Source organism: Grammomys surdaster, unplaced genomic scaffold (assembly GCF_004785775.1).
Source record: "Grammomys surdaster isolate TR1022 unplaced genomic scaffold, NIH_TR_1.0 166, whole genome shotgun sequence".
NCBI classification, from domain to species: Eukaryota; Metazoa; Chordata; class Mammalia; order Rodentia; family Muridae; genus Grammomys; species Grammomys surdaster.
The window spans coordinates 14,021,824-14,036,250 of NW_021604614.1; the positions used below are offsets into that span (position 1 = coordinate 14,021,824).

General features: G+C 43.2%; 2 protein-coding genes across 5 annotated transcripts in view; one reads left to right on the forward strand and one right to left on the reverse strand.

Moving 5' to 3' along the window:
- Nucleotides 1-265: 265 nt before the first annotated feature.
- On the reverse strand, nucleotides 266-9,263 carry Vps29 (VPS29 retromer complex component). Of its 2 annotated transcripts, XM_028766032.1 has the most exons (5): nucleotides 9,178-9,201; nucleotides 7,335-7,346; nucleotides 3,924-4,115; nucleotides 1,709-1,944; nucleotides 266-738 (listed from the first exon to the last, which is right to left on the reverse strand). In XM_028766032.1, the coding sequence occupies exons 1-5, from the start codon at nucleotides 9,178-9,180 to the stop codon at nucleotides 621-623; spliced, it is 561 nt and encodes a 186-aa protein (XP_028621865.1). In that variant the 5' UTR covers nucleotides 9,181-9,201; the 3' UTR covers nucleotides 266-620. The 2 variants fall into 2 exon arrangements, with proteins under 2 accessions (XP_028621865.1, XP_028621866.1); XM_028766033.1 differs by lacking the exon at nucleotides 7,335-7,346 and having other exon boundaries at nucleotides 9,178-9,263.
- Nucleotides 9,264-9,331: 68 nt separating this feature from the next.
- Rad9b (RAD9 checkpoint clamp component B) overlaps nucleotides 9,332-14,427 on the forward strand; it is a 33,303-nt gene continuing 28,207 nt past the window's right edge. The window contains exons 1-4 of one of the 3 annotated variants that reach the window (XM_028766028.1): nucleotides 9,332-9,507; nucleotides 11,032-11,102; nucleotides 11,880-12,029; nucleotides 12,217-12,331. In XM_028766028.1, the coding sequence (XP_028621861.1) occupies nucleotides 9,450-9,507; nucleotides 11,032-11,102; nucleotides 11,880-12,029; nucleotides 12,217-12,331 (394 nt within the window). In that variant the 5' untranslated portion in view covers nucleotides 9,332-9,449. Of the gene's footprint in view, nucleotides 9,508-11,031; nucleotides 11,107-11,879; nucleotides 12,030-12,216; nucleotides 12,332-14,427 lie in introns of all 3 variants that reach the window. The other 2 variants (XM_028766030.1, XM_028766029.1) reach the window with 2 other exon arrangements.

Sequence of the window (14,427 nt, forward strand, 5' to 3'; positions counted from 1 at the left end):
GCAGCTGTGTGCCCTTCACTCTAGCACATCTGCAGCTGTGTGCCCTTCACTCTAGCACATCTGAAGTTGCATTTGGTTTCTCATTTTTATCTTTTTGTGTTTGTTTTGCTTTTTAAGACAGGGTCTCCTGTGTAGCTTTGGCTGGCCTAGCATTGACAATGTAGACCAAACTGGCAAAATGCTTAAGAGATCCACCCACCTCTGCCTCTGAGTTCTGAGATCTCAAGTCTATGGTTTTAAAATTAAACACAAGTTTTCAAGAAAGTCTAAATGGAAGGTATACATTTATTACCAGAGAAGAGAAAACATACAAAGTCTGGATTCTTTCTCTTCATGCACTAGTTTTCTATACTAACTAGGAAGATATTTACAAGGGCAAACAAGGAAAAGCTTCCTATGTGGCCCTGCACTGTGGAGTGGGCTGCTGCTTACAGAAACCATATACTGCAAACTAAATATATTCTTATAGTTTACAAGAAGCTTTAGAGCAACTATTAACAGAGAAGACTTTTTAGTGCAAAATATTATAAAAGTGATACAACTGTGTGCCTCTTAAGTGTTTAATTATTTGAACAAGGAAATGAGGAAAAAAACAAGACAAAATGGAGACGGGCCTGGCTTTAAGACTTTTTATACTCAATCCGTTCTACTTTCACGTCATCTCCAATTAGCTGGTAGACGTAAGTGACCACAGTAGAAGCCTGGATGTCCATCAGCACAAATGACGGAATAATATTCCTGGAAGAAAAATAAGCAATGTCAGTGTTTTATACTAAAGCAATAGTGTAGGAGGAGCTAAGGTGGGAGGAGTAAGGAGAGGAAGAGGAGGAGTTGAGAGGAAGAGAAAAAAAGAGGAGGAGCTAGAGAGGGCAGAGATGTAGGAGGATGGAGAACCACACAAGTATGGAGAGCACTCGTAGGGAACAACTTATAAACTTATAATTAGGTTAGCTAATTGGGATACAACTCTCTTTGTATGGGAATCTTGTTATTAATCATCAAACATATAAAGCCTTTGATTATAAGAATTAGAGTCTCATTCTCTTACTGGGCCCGCATGGATGGTGGAATGGTCTGGGCAATCCCTTGCCTTGCGGAGACAGCGTGGAAGACTGGCAGAGCCATCTCTCACGCTGGGATCTAGTGGGTGGCAGGGCTGGTGTTTCTGGCGGGCGGTTCTAGCTGCAGGGTGCATGTGGCTTCAGGCTGAGAAACACGGCGGCTGGGCTAGGCAGAGCCACTGCAGCTTAGACAGTCAGCTTGGCCAGAGGCCGCTTTAATTATTTGCTACAACACAATAGCACTGTAAATTTCAAGGTACTGAACACAGGAGAAATCTGATTGTTACCTGCACACTAAAAAGAATAGTAACTGGACAGTGGTGGCACAAGCATTTAATCCTAGCACTTGGGAGGCAGAGGTAGGTGGATCTCTGTGAGTTTAAGGCCAGCCTAGTTCATATAATAGTTCAATGACAGCCAGGACTACAAAGAGAAACCCTGTCTCAAAAAACAAAAACAAAAACAAAAACAAAAAAAAAACCTGGCTGGCATTGAACCCAAAGCGATCTGGCTGCCTCCAGAACGCTGGAAATGAATTTGTGCACCACCACACCAGCCCTTATTTAAACATATTTCTCTTTATGAAATATCACCCATGTAATTACTACCTTTTCTAAAGCTCTAAATGCCTACATTGTGGTACTTACGTTTCCAAGGCATTATAGGCCCCAGTGGCAGAACCTGGGTTAATGTAGAATTTATTTTCATGCTCAAATGCTTCAAATTTGTGTGTGTGTCCTGAGATAAGAATGTCCACGTCAAACTGCCTCTGCAGCAGGGCTAAGCTAGCCATGTCTCCCCACGGAATGACTTGGTGCCCGTGGATCAGACCGATCTTGAACTGCCCCACAGTCACAACCTTCTGTTCCGGGTAATTCAGACTCTAATACAGAAAAGAGACATAAAGAAAACACACATTTTAGACAGAATGAAACTTAGTTTAAGACAGTACCCTACAACAAATACACATAATAAAGTTTCTCATCAACCTGTGATACTGCAATGGTGCTTACACCATTAATTCAGCTGATGTACACTGGAAGCTGTCAAACTGCTTTACTGACTTAATTTCTATAAAGGTTCTTAGGGCATGCTTTAAACGATAATCAATGCTAGGTGGGTGAGATGGCTCAGCAGGTAAGGGTACTTGCCAACAAGTGCTGGATCTAGCAGGAACTGACTTCAGGCTGTTGTCCTTTGACCATCACACTCGCACTGTGGCATACATGGACAAGCGTGGACAAATACTGCAATAATCCCTTCAACTTGTGATTTCCACAACTGAGATACACAACCTATAAGCTGGAACTTATTCAAATTATATTCCAGGCTTTAATAGTCATGATAACTCATTCTATGGATGTGACACAAAGAAGCTAAAATAACTTGCCCAAGGTTATATGCCAGTCAGTGGCTGAGGTGAGATCCGAATCTTGGTTACATGGCTCTAGATTTTGTATATTTAGCATACTAGAAATGAAATTTAGCCTTGTTAAACTATTTTTTAAACACAAATAGAGAAGCCTTAATGTATTTTTTTTAATAAACTAGACCTATATTCTAATGAACAAGTAGGCTATTAATGGGGCAGTGGTGGTACATACCTTTAATCCCAGCACTTGGGAGGCAGAGGCAGGTGGATCTGTGAACTCTAGGCCAGCCTGGTCTACAGAGTGAGTTCCAGGACAGCCAAGAATAGACCAACTCTCAAAAACCCAAAGAACAAAAACAAGTAGGCTGTCCTTTCCTGTCTTCCTAGACTTTCATCACCATATTTTACTCCAAATCTTTTTTATATCTGCTAAATAAGAACACTATGTTCATTTTATGTGACATAAAGAAACTCTTTAGGTTTTTTTTTTTAGTTTAAATTTTTATTTTGTGTGTCAGTTCATGTGTGCACCTATGCCACTATATACACATGGTGGCCATAGGACAACCTGGTATCAGTTCCCTCCTTCCGCCATGTGGGTCTAGTGGATCACAGCAGTCACCAGGCGTGGTGGCAAGCTCCTTACCCATTGAGATGCCTCAACGGCCCTAACCCCTTTCAAAGCACCAACCAAATTGAATAATTTTTGAAAAGCTTAAGATTCCTAGGAGCACAGAGTAATGTCTTCATATTGGAATCGGGTTTATTCTTGTGAATTATGCAATTCCAATCATCTATTGAGGGCCAGAAGAAAAGTAACTTGTCAAGAATCACATTATTTAGTAACTAATGGGCAAAGCGTAACTTTAAGAACTATTTCTTTTCCCATATCTTATTTCATAGACCCAGCTAGACTGGAATCCATGTTATATCTTAAGGCTATGCAAATAAGGTATATAGGAATGAAACAAGAATGAATTTAATGTTTAGAGCTGGCTTTTATCCCCAATAACTCATATTATGTGCTCAAGTCTGAGAATGCGAGAGTCCAGAACACTTCTCCCTGCAAACTAATGGATACTTCACCCGTAACTTTACACGTGGGAGACATAATTGTGATGTTGAGGATTGAACTCAGGCATTGTGTATGCTGAGACAAGTGTTCTACCACGTCATGTCTAGTTCCTAGGATACGTTTTTTCAAAGGGGCGGGGGAAGAAGAATAGAAAAAAAATGGAGTCTAAAGGATAAAGCTTGCTGGGCAGTGGTGGCGCACGCCTTTAATCCCAGCACTTGGGAGGCAGAGGCAGGCGGATTTCTGAGTTCGAGGCCAGCCTGGTCTACAGAGTGAGTTCCAGGACAGCCAGGGCTATACAGAGAAACCCTGTCTCGAAAAACCAAAAAAAAAAAAAAAAAAAAAAAAAAAAAGGATAAAGCTTACACAAAGAAGTGAGAAAGGGGCACAGACGGGAGGGAAAGGAAAATGGCACCTCATCGAAGTCTCCTCTCACGATGTGGACATCACCAGCCAGAGTCTTGAGATAGTCATAGCTCTCCTTGGTGCAAAGGTTTCCAGTGCAGAGAATGTGCTGGATTTTTCCTGGCACCAGGAGTTTTTTAAATTTGGCAGGCAGGCTGTTGCACCGGTGTGGAATGTGCAGATCTCCTAATACCAACACCAACTTCCAGGGGTCAGAGTAAAAAACACAGCATTAGACATGATGCCAACTGACACGATCCTCCCCTCACCACCCCTTTAAACAGAGCAGAAGTCACTCAGACAGCTCCTATTATGAGGAAACACATACTTGGTACCATATCTAGTCTTAGCCAATATCATCTTGGAGATCAAAATTTATGTTATTTACCAATAAAAAATAGGATAAAATCAAGTATTCTAAAATGATTCATTAGCCAGGTGTGAGAGCATGCATTTATAATCCCAGCAGAGAGCAGGGGTTGGGGGGGGGGGGGAGAGGACCGCTGCAAGTTCAAGGCCTATCTAGCTATATAGGGAGCCACTACTATATACAGATTCTATCTCAGAAAAAGTAAAAAACAATTTAAAAAATTGATTTAGAATCTATAGCATTTGGTAGTTTTGAAGAATGACAGTAATTCTTATTTCTGCAACTATATAATATAAAACCTATTTAACTGAGAAAAGCATTGTTAAAGGAAATTATTAGAAATGAAATAATATGGGTTTAGAGAGATGGTTTAGATGTTAAAAGATCTGGCTGCTCTTCCTGAGGTGCTAGGTTCAGTTCCCAGCACCCACAAGGCAGCTCAGAACCACATGGCTGGGTATGGTGGCTCATGCCTTTAGTTCTAGCACTCAGGAAGCAGAGGCAGGTTGATCTCATGAGTTTGATGACAACTTAGTCTACAAAGAAATCCAGGCCAGCCTAAGATAGCACAGTGAGATCCTGTCTCAAAAAAGGAGAAAGAGGGAGAGGAAGAGAGAAGAGAGGAGGAAAGGAATGAGAGAGAGAGAGGTTGAGAGATTGATTGGTTGATTGATTGATTATGTGATTGGTATGGTGGTTCATGCTTGTAAATCCAGCACTCAGGAAGCTGAGACAGGAAGAGTACTACTTCGAGGCCAACCTGGGCTACATGGCAAGCAAGTTCCAGTTCTAGGCCAGCCAATGCTGCAAAGTGAAACTATCACACACACAAAATACATACATCAGTATATGTGTGTGTGTGTGTGTGTGTGTGTGTGTGTATATATATATATATATATACATATATATATATATATATTAATAGAAAAAATGAAATAGTAGGGAAAAGGTTTATTTTATAGTTTATGCTAAGAACTCTTTGGAAAACAATAGCCAAAAATAACTGAATTTGTTACTTCAAACTCTCAGCAGTGTGTTACAGGGCACCAACACCTATGCTTAGAGTCTCTGCAGATGTATCTGATTTTTAAGTTTCACTATCTTCATTTTGTTTCACTAGAAATCACCACTGTCATATCTGTAAAACCTGGATAAAGCAGGTTCTTCCACTCACTTAGCATAGTCTGTAAACTTGAAACCACACTGTCACAACCATTTATGTGCACAGAGAAGTAAAACAAACAGAGTGATGAGTTTAGCAGGAGGTAGTTGGGAGCTGCCAGTGTCTCAGATGACAAAATATCTGCTCTGAAATACCAAAGAATTAAAAAGCCAATCCTAAGACAAGCATGGTGGTGTACACCTTTGATTCCGGCACTAAGAAGGAAGAGTCAGGCAGATCTCTGTGAGTTCAGGACTAGCCCAGGCTACAAAGCAAGTTCCAGACAAGACAGAGCTACACAGTGAAATCCTGTCCAAAATGTGTGTGGTGGTCGGGGTGGGTGTTCACGGGCAGGGGTGTAATACTATGAAATTTTAAATTAAAAAATTTCAAGATTGAACAAAATAGAGAACTACTTAAAAGTTCATTTAAGGAGAACACATGTCCCCATGAGAGCGACAGAAAACTTTCCCTGTTTGTTAGTAAGAGCGCCTTCCAGGGTTTCCTCACACAGGCTTTCCAAGAGTTAGTACACATATTCTTTACCTGCTGTTGAAGGCATGGCTATCCCTAAACACTATCAAAGTATGACATGTTTAATAAGATAAAGCAAATAGTTTTGCCACCATAATGTTAAAATTAATTTAAAATAGTTAATTTGGCAGCCAGGGAGTGGTTCAGTGGTTAAGAGAGCTGACTGCTCTTCCAGAGATCCAGATTCCCAGCACATGATGGCTCACAACTGTAACTCCAGATCCAGGGGAGCTGACACCTGCTTAGCTAGCCTTAGAGGGTACCAGGCACACATGTAGTACAGACAGGCAAGCAGGCAAACACATCCAACATAAAATAACTAAATAAAAAAGTTTAATTAAAATTCAAAATCAATCAAAAACTAAAATGTGGCTGGGCAGTGGTGGTGTACACTTAATCCCAGCACTCAAGTGGCAGAGCCAGCTAGATCTCTGAGTTCGAGGCCAGTCTGGTTTTACAGATTAAATTCCAGGACAGCCAGAGCTACACAGAGAAACCATGTCTTGAAAACACAAAACAAAACAAAAAATGTGTGAAATGATAATGATTACAAAAACAAACTTGATTTACCTTACAACAAAACCAAAAGGAACAGTCATCAGGACACAGAGTAGCTGAAGTAACAGGTGGGTGGTCATAAAATGAGCACACTTTAGGGAAAAACCTTTGAAAGCTAAAACTTCTAGAAAGTATCCATCCTCAATCAATAGACAGGTGCCCTGACACACCGTCTTCATTTTAGGGGAGGATTCCTTCAGATTTGGATTGAAGGACAGAGTTATTGTGGGATGCTGACATTTGAGGAAAAGTAAAAAAAAAAATCGTATTAAAAGAACTCTGAACTCATAAGAGGGTGTACGTCTAAAACAGGCTCAAAACTTCTGGGACTAAAATTGAAGTGTTCAGGCAGAATGTACCAGAAAGAACATATTGAGACATAACACTGTTATCCTGATTGAAGACATCAGCTCTCTAAGGTGCCACAGTCCTCTTGACAATTGCTGTGTGAAGACTGTGACTAGATGAATGGCCATACAGGCAGCATCACGGCTCCACAGTAAGAGAGAATTCTATGGTTTTCCGCTGGTGACCAAGTTATGGGAAATAGAGTTACATGACACGTCTCAAGAGCGCCCTTGGCTAAATTCCACAATGACAAATCAGGTTAGAGGGACAGTAGAGGCAGCAAAAGATCGGGAAACCAAAGTCTTGTCAGATTGATATATAAGAAAGAAACCCAAACAAAGTATGGGGATTTGGTTACTCCCTATTTGACAGAGCTGGAAAGGGTGAGAAACCCAGTCAGTTATCAGCCACCCAACCACCATTGTTAGTAGGAGTGGAGAAAAACTTACTCTGTGCCCAGCCTTAGTGGAATGAAGAAGTTGATTGCAGACAGGGGAATGGAAAAAAAAGGGGGGTGAAACATGACCAATGTTAAAAGAAAGCAACAAAAGTTAAAAGAAAAAAAAAACACCCATACCAAATATGCAAAAATTGTTAATGATTTCTGAATGTTATGGAAGGAAATGTTAAAAATCAGCTGTGCCGAAAATAATTCCAAAAGGACTACTCATATTCATAACAGGACAAACACCCACACAGCAAACTGTCGATGGCAGTCTACATTTTCTAATCTTGCTTTCCACACCAACTCCTGTCTCTTTTATTTCTCATTTTGTCTACTCTATATAAGATTCGATATTTATAATTTGAAGAATTCATCAGGAATAGGTTAAGATTAATATTTTCTTGTTCCTGGGGTCTTGTCATCTCTAGATATACTGGAGATATATATATATAAAACGTTTGAGGTTCTAATACTGAAAAATCATGCTCCAGGGTAAGTTGTTTGCTATAGAGGACATTACTAGCATGAATACTTTATCGTGTGATGAAAATGTCAAGGAAAGATCAAGACAATAAAAACAAACACACATTCAGTGTGATGGCACGCTCCAGAGACAGAGGCAGGCAGATCTCTGAATTCCAGGCCAGCCAGGGCTACATCATTGTAACCTGACTTAGGCTGGAAGAGATGGCTCAGCAATTAAAAGCACTTGCTAATCGTACGAAGGACCCGGATTTGGTTCCCAGCACCCACATGGCACGTCGCAACTCCCTGTAAATCAAGTTCCGGGGGATCCCAGGACCTCTGGTCCCTAGTGGCACCTGTACTTATTTGGTGCACGTAAACTCATGTAGAAACACATACACAAAAATTAAAACTTAAAAGAAATGTGATGCACAGCAGAGCAACTGCCCTTAAACGTAAGCGTTCGCCTCTCAAAACGACTTCAGAGACATGAATATGGAATCATCCCAGCAAATTCTTCTTCCTTGCAAGCGTCCCCAAATCGCCATCAACGAACTAGTCTACTTTAAACTGGAGTCTAAAGCAGCAATTCGCTTTTAGAAGCAAAAATCCAGTGACTTTAAACATGTATCTTTGGAACGGCTTATAAAGCCACCTTTTTAAATGTTGCCTGCACACGAACAATCTGTGCAAAACGCAACGCGTGCCCATCAGCCGGAGAGGTGCCTTCACTTTAACCTTCAGCAGCATGAACAGCAAAGGTCAACAGAACCCTCCCCCCACACACACACACACATATACACAAACTTGGAAGAGCAAAGAGAGCCTTCGAAAATCTGATTATAGGGACATGCCTGCTCTCCCAAATTTCACACTGAAAACTCGTAGGGGCAGCAATCTATTGGGGGGGCAAAGGCCTGATGCAGACTGCGGAAGCTAAGGCTCTCCAAATAACACGCGCATCTCCGCAGACTTCAAACGATCCCCACGAGTTCGCTCTCTGGGGTCGCAGCGGCCACGGGAGACGAGCGGTTCCTTTTCGGGTCCCCGTCCGCTGGGGCCAGTGCGGCGGCTACTTCGCGCTCTACACCGAGGCCGGCTCACCCCAGCAAGCCGGGGAGGAACAGGAGGGAGACGTGCGGCCACACCGACGGCCGGAGGCCTCCCCGAGCCGCACCGAGCCGATCTCGTGACAGGCCGGGTCCGCCTCGCACGCCCTCTGGCCGCTGGGGCGAGGGGCGACGCCAGGCCGAGCCGCACCCTCGGCCGGCCGCGGTCCTCCCGTTTCTCCTCCGCCGCCACCCGGATCCTCCTCGCCACCCTCCCAACCGGACGCCGCAGCATCCCGGCCCGACCCGGATCGCCGCCGCCGTGGGGCTCACCATCCTGTCACCGGGGCTCTCCGTTCAGTCACCACGAACGCCGCCGCCCTCTTCCTCAGGCTCCTCGGTGGCCCGCCCACTTCTTCCTCCACCAATGAGAGGCAGAGTTGGCGAGAGATTGTCCTACGGGGGCCCGTAAGGGTCCTTCCCCGTCAGAAAGCCAAAAAACGGCGCTGTGAGAAATTTCTTGTGGGCGGGGCAAGGGAGAGGCTGAGCACGCGGAAAGTGCGGGCAACATCCGGGCACCTGCGGCTGGCGCGCTTCCGCCCGCCATGCCTGCTGTTCCCGTAGCCATGCTGAAATGCGGGATGACGGGCGGTCAGGTGAAAGGTGGAGCGGCCATTCTTGCTTTGCTACTTAGAAGAGGGAAAGTCTAACGCTTGTGAAGGGTCTCCGTCACCCTCCCACGCCTTCTCTGCCATTCTTCGCCACGACTGACGACGCGAAGCCGGGGCCATGGCGCCCATCGCGAGGGCCCTGCTGGGCTTCGAATAGCATGCCAGTCCCAGTCCTTTTATTTATGCCTAGTATTTAATTTGGTGACCGAGAAATGAATTATGGCCTTGGGCCTTAAGCTCGGATTGTTGAGGGCTAACGTGGGGAGAAGTTGAGGGGAAAATAACCCGCGAAAAATATTTTTGAGCTGAGAAAAACCAACCTGCTCTTTATCCGAGATTCTGCCGGAGACGGTTTTTTTGGTTGTAGTTGGGTTTTGTTTTTGTTTTAATATATGATCTCGGAACAAGCTTCTGTGTCACTCAGTCGAAAAAATGAGACTAATAGGAACACCTTCGTTGAGAGAGGTTGTTAGGAGCGTGGACTAAAAGTCCACGTAATGAGCTCATTGGTTAAAAGGTCTATGTAGGGAACTATGAATGCTTGGGCTGGGGACGGGGTTTATGGGTAGATAGACAACTTGCTTGGCACATACAAAGAAGTCCCTGTGTTCCATCCCCTTGCAGAGATTGAGAGAACTCAAAAAACAAAATGCATGAGAGCATTAGCATGGAAATTGGCTCACAGGAGAAATAATGTTGAATTTTGTATTGATGCATATTTTTTGAATTCTTACTATGTATGTAGGTAAGGGTATATAGTATTTCCTAATGTAAATTAGTCTATAAAATGCCATGTGGATCAGCTAAGTAATTTAACTCTCAGGTGCATCTTGAGCTTTCTTTTACCCTAAAAGTTAAATGTAATCACTTAACGGGAAATTGTCCAGACATATTCAGGAAAGAGAATTTCAAACCACTTGTTTGCAGCCCTGTGGCATCACATACATTTGGACACTGTGGTGAATTCCTGTCAGGGTGATTCCTCTCAGGGTGATGCACTTCGGTAGAACTTGACACAGCCTCAAAGTTGAGATCGTTATAGTCTTAACATGTTAACATAACATAGCATGTTGGAAGCCAAGATGATGAAGGCTGTTATAGTATGTACAGGTCATGAATCAAAGGAAGTAATAACCAGTTAGTTTCTAGCCTTTAGCCCAAGATCAAGTTCAGAATGTTTGGTAGAGCCAGGATGGAATGGGTTAGTTAGAGTAGACCTTGAAGTTTGGGTAGGATGGTTGACAACAATTTCAGATAACTAGTGTTTTGGTTGAGGAGTAGTTTTGTCTCTGTAAAACCCAAATCCCTTATTTCCACCTCTGGAGGTCTGACCCACAGGGCAGTAACAGAGCTCAACAGAAGAATCAATTGAATTTGACAGGCGTGATTGAGTTATTCAGTTGACCCCACCATCCTTTTCTGTTTTCACTTGAGTCCTGTGCATGCAAAAGTAGTCTCGTGAGTTTTCTTTGCTCCTTGAAAAGAATTTGAACAGCAACTTTCTTTTCCTCCATAGTATTTGGGAAAGCAATACAAACTCTATCACGAGTGAGCGATGAGTTGTGGCTAGACCCGTCTGAGAAAGGTGTAAGTAAGTCAAGTTAAAAAGCCAGATGTTCCTCAAATCCCAGCACCCAGGAGACAGAGGGATCTCTGTGAGTTTGAGGCCAACCTAGTCTACAGAGTGAGTTCCAGGACAGCCAAGGGCACACAGAGAAACTCTGTCTCAAACCCTCTCCTTCCCGTTAAAACAAACAAACAAACAAACAAACAAAAAAACAGGTGTGATGGCACAGGCCTATAATCCCAGAACCAAGGAGACAGAGCTCAGCCAGCTATATATCAAGTGTAAGGCCAGTTTGAACTATGAGAACCTATTATACAAGCCAAAATAAATTTAAAAGAATGTTAAGTGACTGATCATATATTAAAGCAAGAGAAGATGTTTTAAAAGTGCTAAGTCCAAGCAAAGTGTGGTGGGTAAAATTTCGAGCATTTAAAAATTCCGAAACCTGACAGTTACAGGCACGCATTCCCAGGATGGCTGAGTTGGGTGATAGCTTCTCCTCTTGAGCAAGGTATGAGGTCAGTCACTCAGGGCTCTTCTCTGTCACTTTCCACCACCACATCATGCATTAACATTATGGTCACTGTGGACATTTACAGCTTTACAGTATCAGAGCTCGAGATTATAACTTTTGTATATGTATGTTCAACACGGATACATACATATCTGTAGGTCCCGTGTGCAAATTCTGTGCACATGGTTTTATCTGAATGTATTTGTGGCATTATAGTCACAATAGGATCGACTCAGGATAGAAGTTGGTTTTCTCTGAAATGACTGACTTAATTCTTTTCCAGCTTGCCCTGAGGTCTGTGAATTCTTGTCATTCCACATACGGCTACATCCTGTTCTCGTCTATGTTTTTTCAACATTATCAATGGTCACCCTCAGCCACGATGAGTGATAATGACATACCACTGAATTTAAATTGCAAACTGGCAATAAAGGTAAAAAGCAGTTGGTTTTCTCTTATATGGGAGAAACACTCCTTCCGTAGGACTTAACAGCTATACTACATTTAACCGTCCCGATGCCGTTAATGAACACACAGACTTTCATCTGTTGTGTTTTAAAAGTTAACAGGACAGCCGTAGTAAGTATGTGTTTAATGTTTGCGATGTGTTTGTGTTGCAGTCAATTCTGCCAATCTTTAGATGTCTGAATCACCTTGAAAGAAGTGTAGAGAGGTGCACTATAGTCACCAGATCGGATAAATGCAGAGTCGTCATTCAGTTCTTCGGCAGGCACGGTAGGTGTGGCGGAAAGCAGCGTGCTTCTTAGTGTCTTTATGCGTACTGTCTACAGACTCCCGTGAAGTGGGTTCTGTACAGGGATGCAGTGTGGCCGGTTGGCACCTGTCTTTGCAGGTGTAGTGTGAGTGAAGTGGCCGCTATTATTTCCTCAGGACTAAATGGCACAAGCTGGTCTGTGTGCAAAACAAAGCAGCTTTTTAAAACATCCAACTGGGGAGGTGGATCAGTCAGCCTTGCAAGCAAATGATCTGACATTATGATGAGACCCATATAAAGAAATGTAGGCCGGGCGGTGGTGGCGCACGCCTTTAATCCCAGCACTCGGGAGGCAGAGGCAGGGGGTGCCCGGGGCTCACTGTCCTGCTAGCCTAGGCGACTTGATGAGCTTCAGAGCAGTGAGAGGCGCCATCTTAGAGGAAAAGGACCTCAAATGGTAGACAGGCCCTGAGGAATGACATCTGAGGTTGACCTCTGGTCTTACACCGCACGCACGCACGCACACACATGCAACACACGCTCCCTACACACTTGTGCAATTGAACCTAAACTGGTTTTTCTAGCTGGACACGAGGGCACACATCTCTGGACCTAGCACTGAAGTGGCTGAGACAATAGGGTCATGAGTTTGAGGCCAGTGCAGCAAAATAGCTAGTTTTAGGCTCTCACCTATAGAGTGAAATCCTGGCTCAGAGAAATTCATTCATACTTATAACATTGGTCCAAATCTTCTGTGTTCAGGAATGATACTTTGGAAGGTAGTGACCTTCCATTCACTTTCATACAACTGTTAGAACCATATTTCTTAATTTTGACTTACACTTATCTTAATAATATATATTTACTTCAATGTGTGTTTATAACCCTTAGGTTTTCTCTATAAGTACAAATCCTGTAGCATTATTTCTCTCTTCTTTGAATCTAAATCCATGTAATAGCAAGCCATGTAAAGAACGAACTTAAAAAGACAGCAAGGTCGACTGTCACAAAATGTAGCTGTGATTCTGTTCCATGGCTTGCCAGCTTTGTGGGAGAGCATAAGCTCCAGGAGCCGTCCCTTTCTGATGTGTACACTGGGGTTGGCTCTGCCCTCATGCTACAGGCCACTGTGGGGAAGGGAAGTCTTACAGGGACAGAGCTGGGCACAGAGCCTGTTGCAGAGTGAGTGCCCATCAGTGTGACTCCCAGGCGGATCTCAGTATCTGAATTATAGCTCTGTTAGAAACTCTCAGTAAACAGTTCTGTACTGAGCTTAGTGATGTATGTCTGTAATTCTAATACGTGAGGCGGCTAGAGGCAGGGGGATCCGAAGTCCAAGGTTATTCTCAGCCACATAGCAAACTACAGGCCAGCCTGAAATACTTAAGTTTGTCTTGAAACGAAAGCAAAAATTGAAAAAAATATTCCTGATTAATCCATTTAAGATAGTTTTTATAGGGTGCTTTTATTATGCAGGATGCTTTAAGAACACCCTTACAAAGAACAGAAAGGGGAGATCAGACAATTCAGCCCAATAACATTGGCTCAGGTATAAGTGAAAGTTCAAAGTTACGCTACAGGCACAGTTTAGTTCAGGCTGCCCTAGCTGCTGCTGCTTCTTTTTCTCATCCCTTCTCTCCCCTTTTCTTTTTCTTCTTCCTCCTTCTTTCTCCTTTCTTTTTTCTTTCTTTTCTTTCTTTCTTTCTTTCTTTCTTTCTTTCTTTCTTTCTTTTTTTTTTTTTTTTTTTTGGTTTTTCGAGACAGGGTTTCTCTGTGTAGCCCGGGCTGTCCTGGAACTCACTGTGTAGACCAGGCTGGCCTCCAACTCAGAAATCTGCCTGTCTCTGCCTCCCAAGTACTGGGATTAAAGGTGTGTGCCCGGCTCTTCCTTCCTTCCTTCCTTCCTTCCTTTCTTTCTTTCTTTCTTTCTTTCTTTCTTTCTTTCTTTCTTTCTTTCTTTCTTTTTCTCCCCCCTTCTCCTCTCCTTGCTCCTCCTCTTGCCCCTCTTCCTCTTGTTTCTCTACTTCCTTCTTGTCCTTCCTTCCTTCCTTCCTTCCTTCCTTCCTTCTTTCCTTCCTTCCTTCCTTCCTTCCTTCCTTCCTTCCTTCCTTCCTTC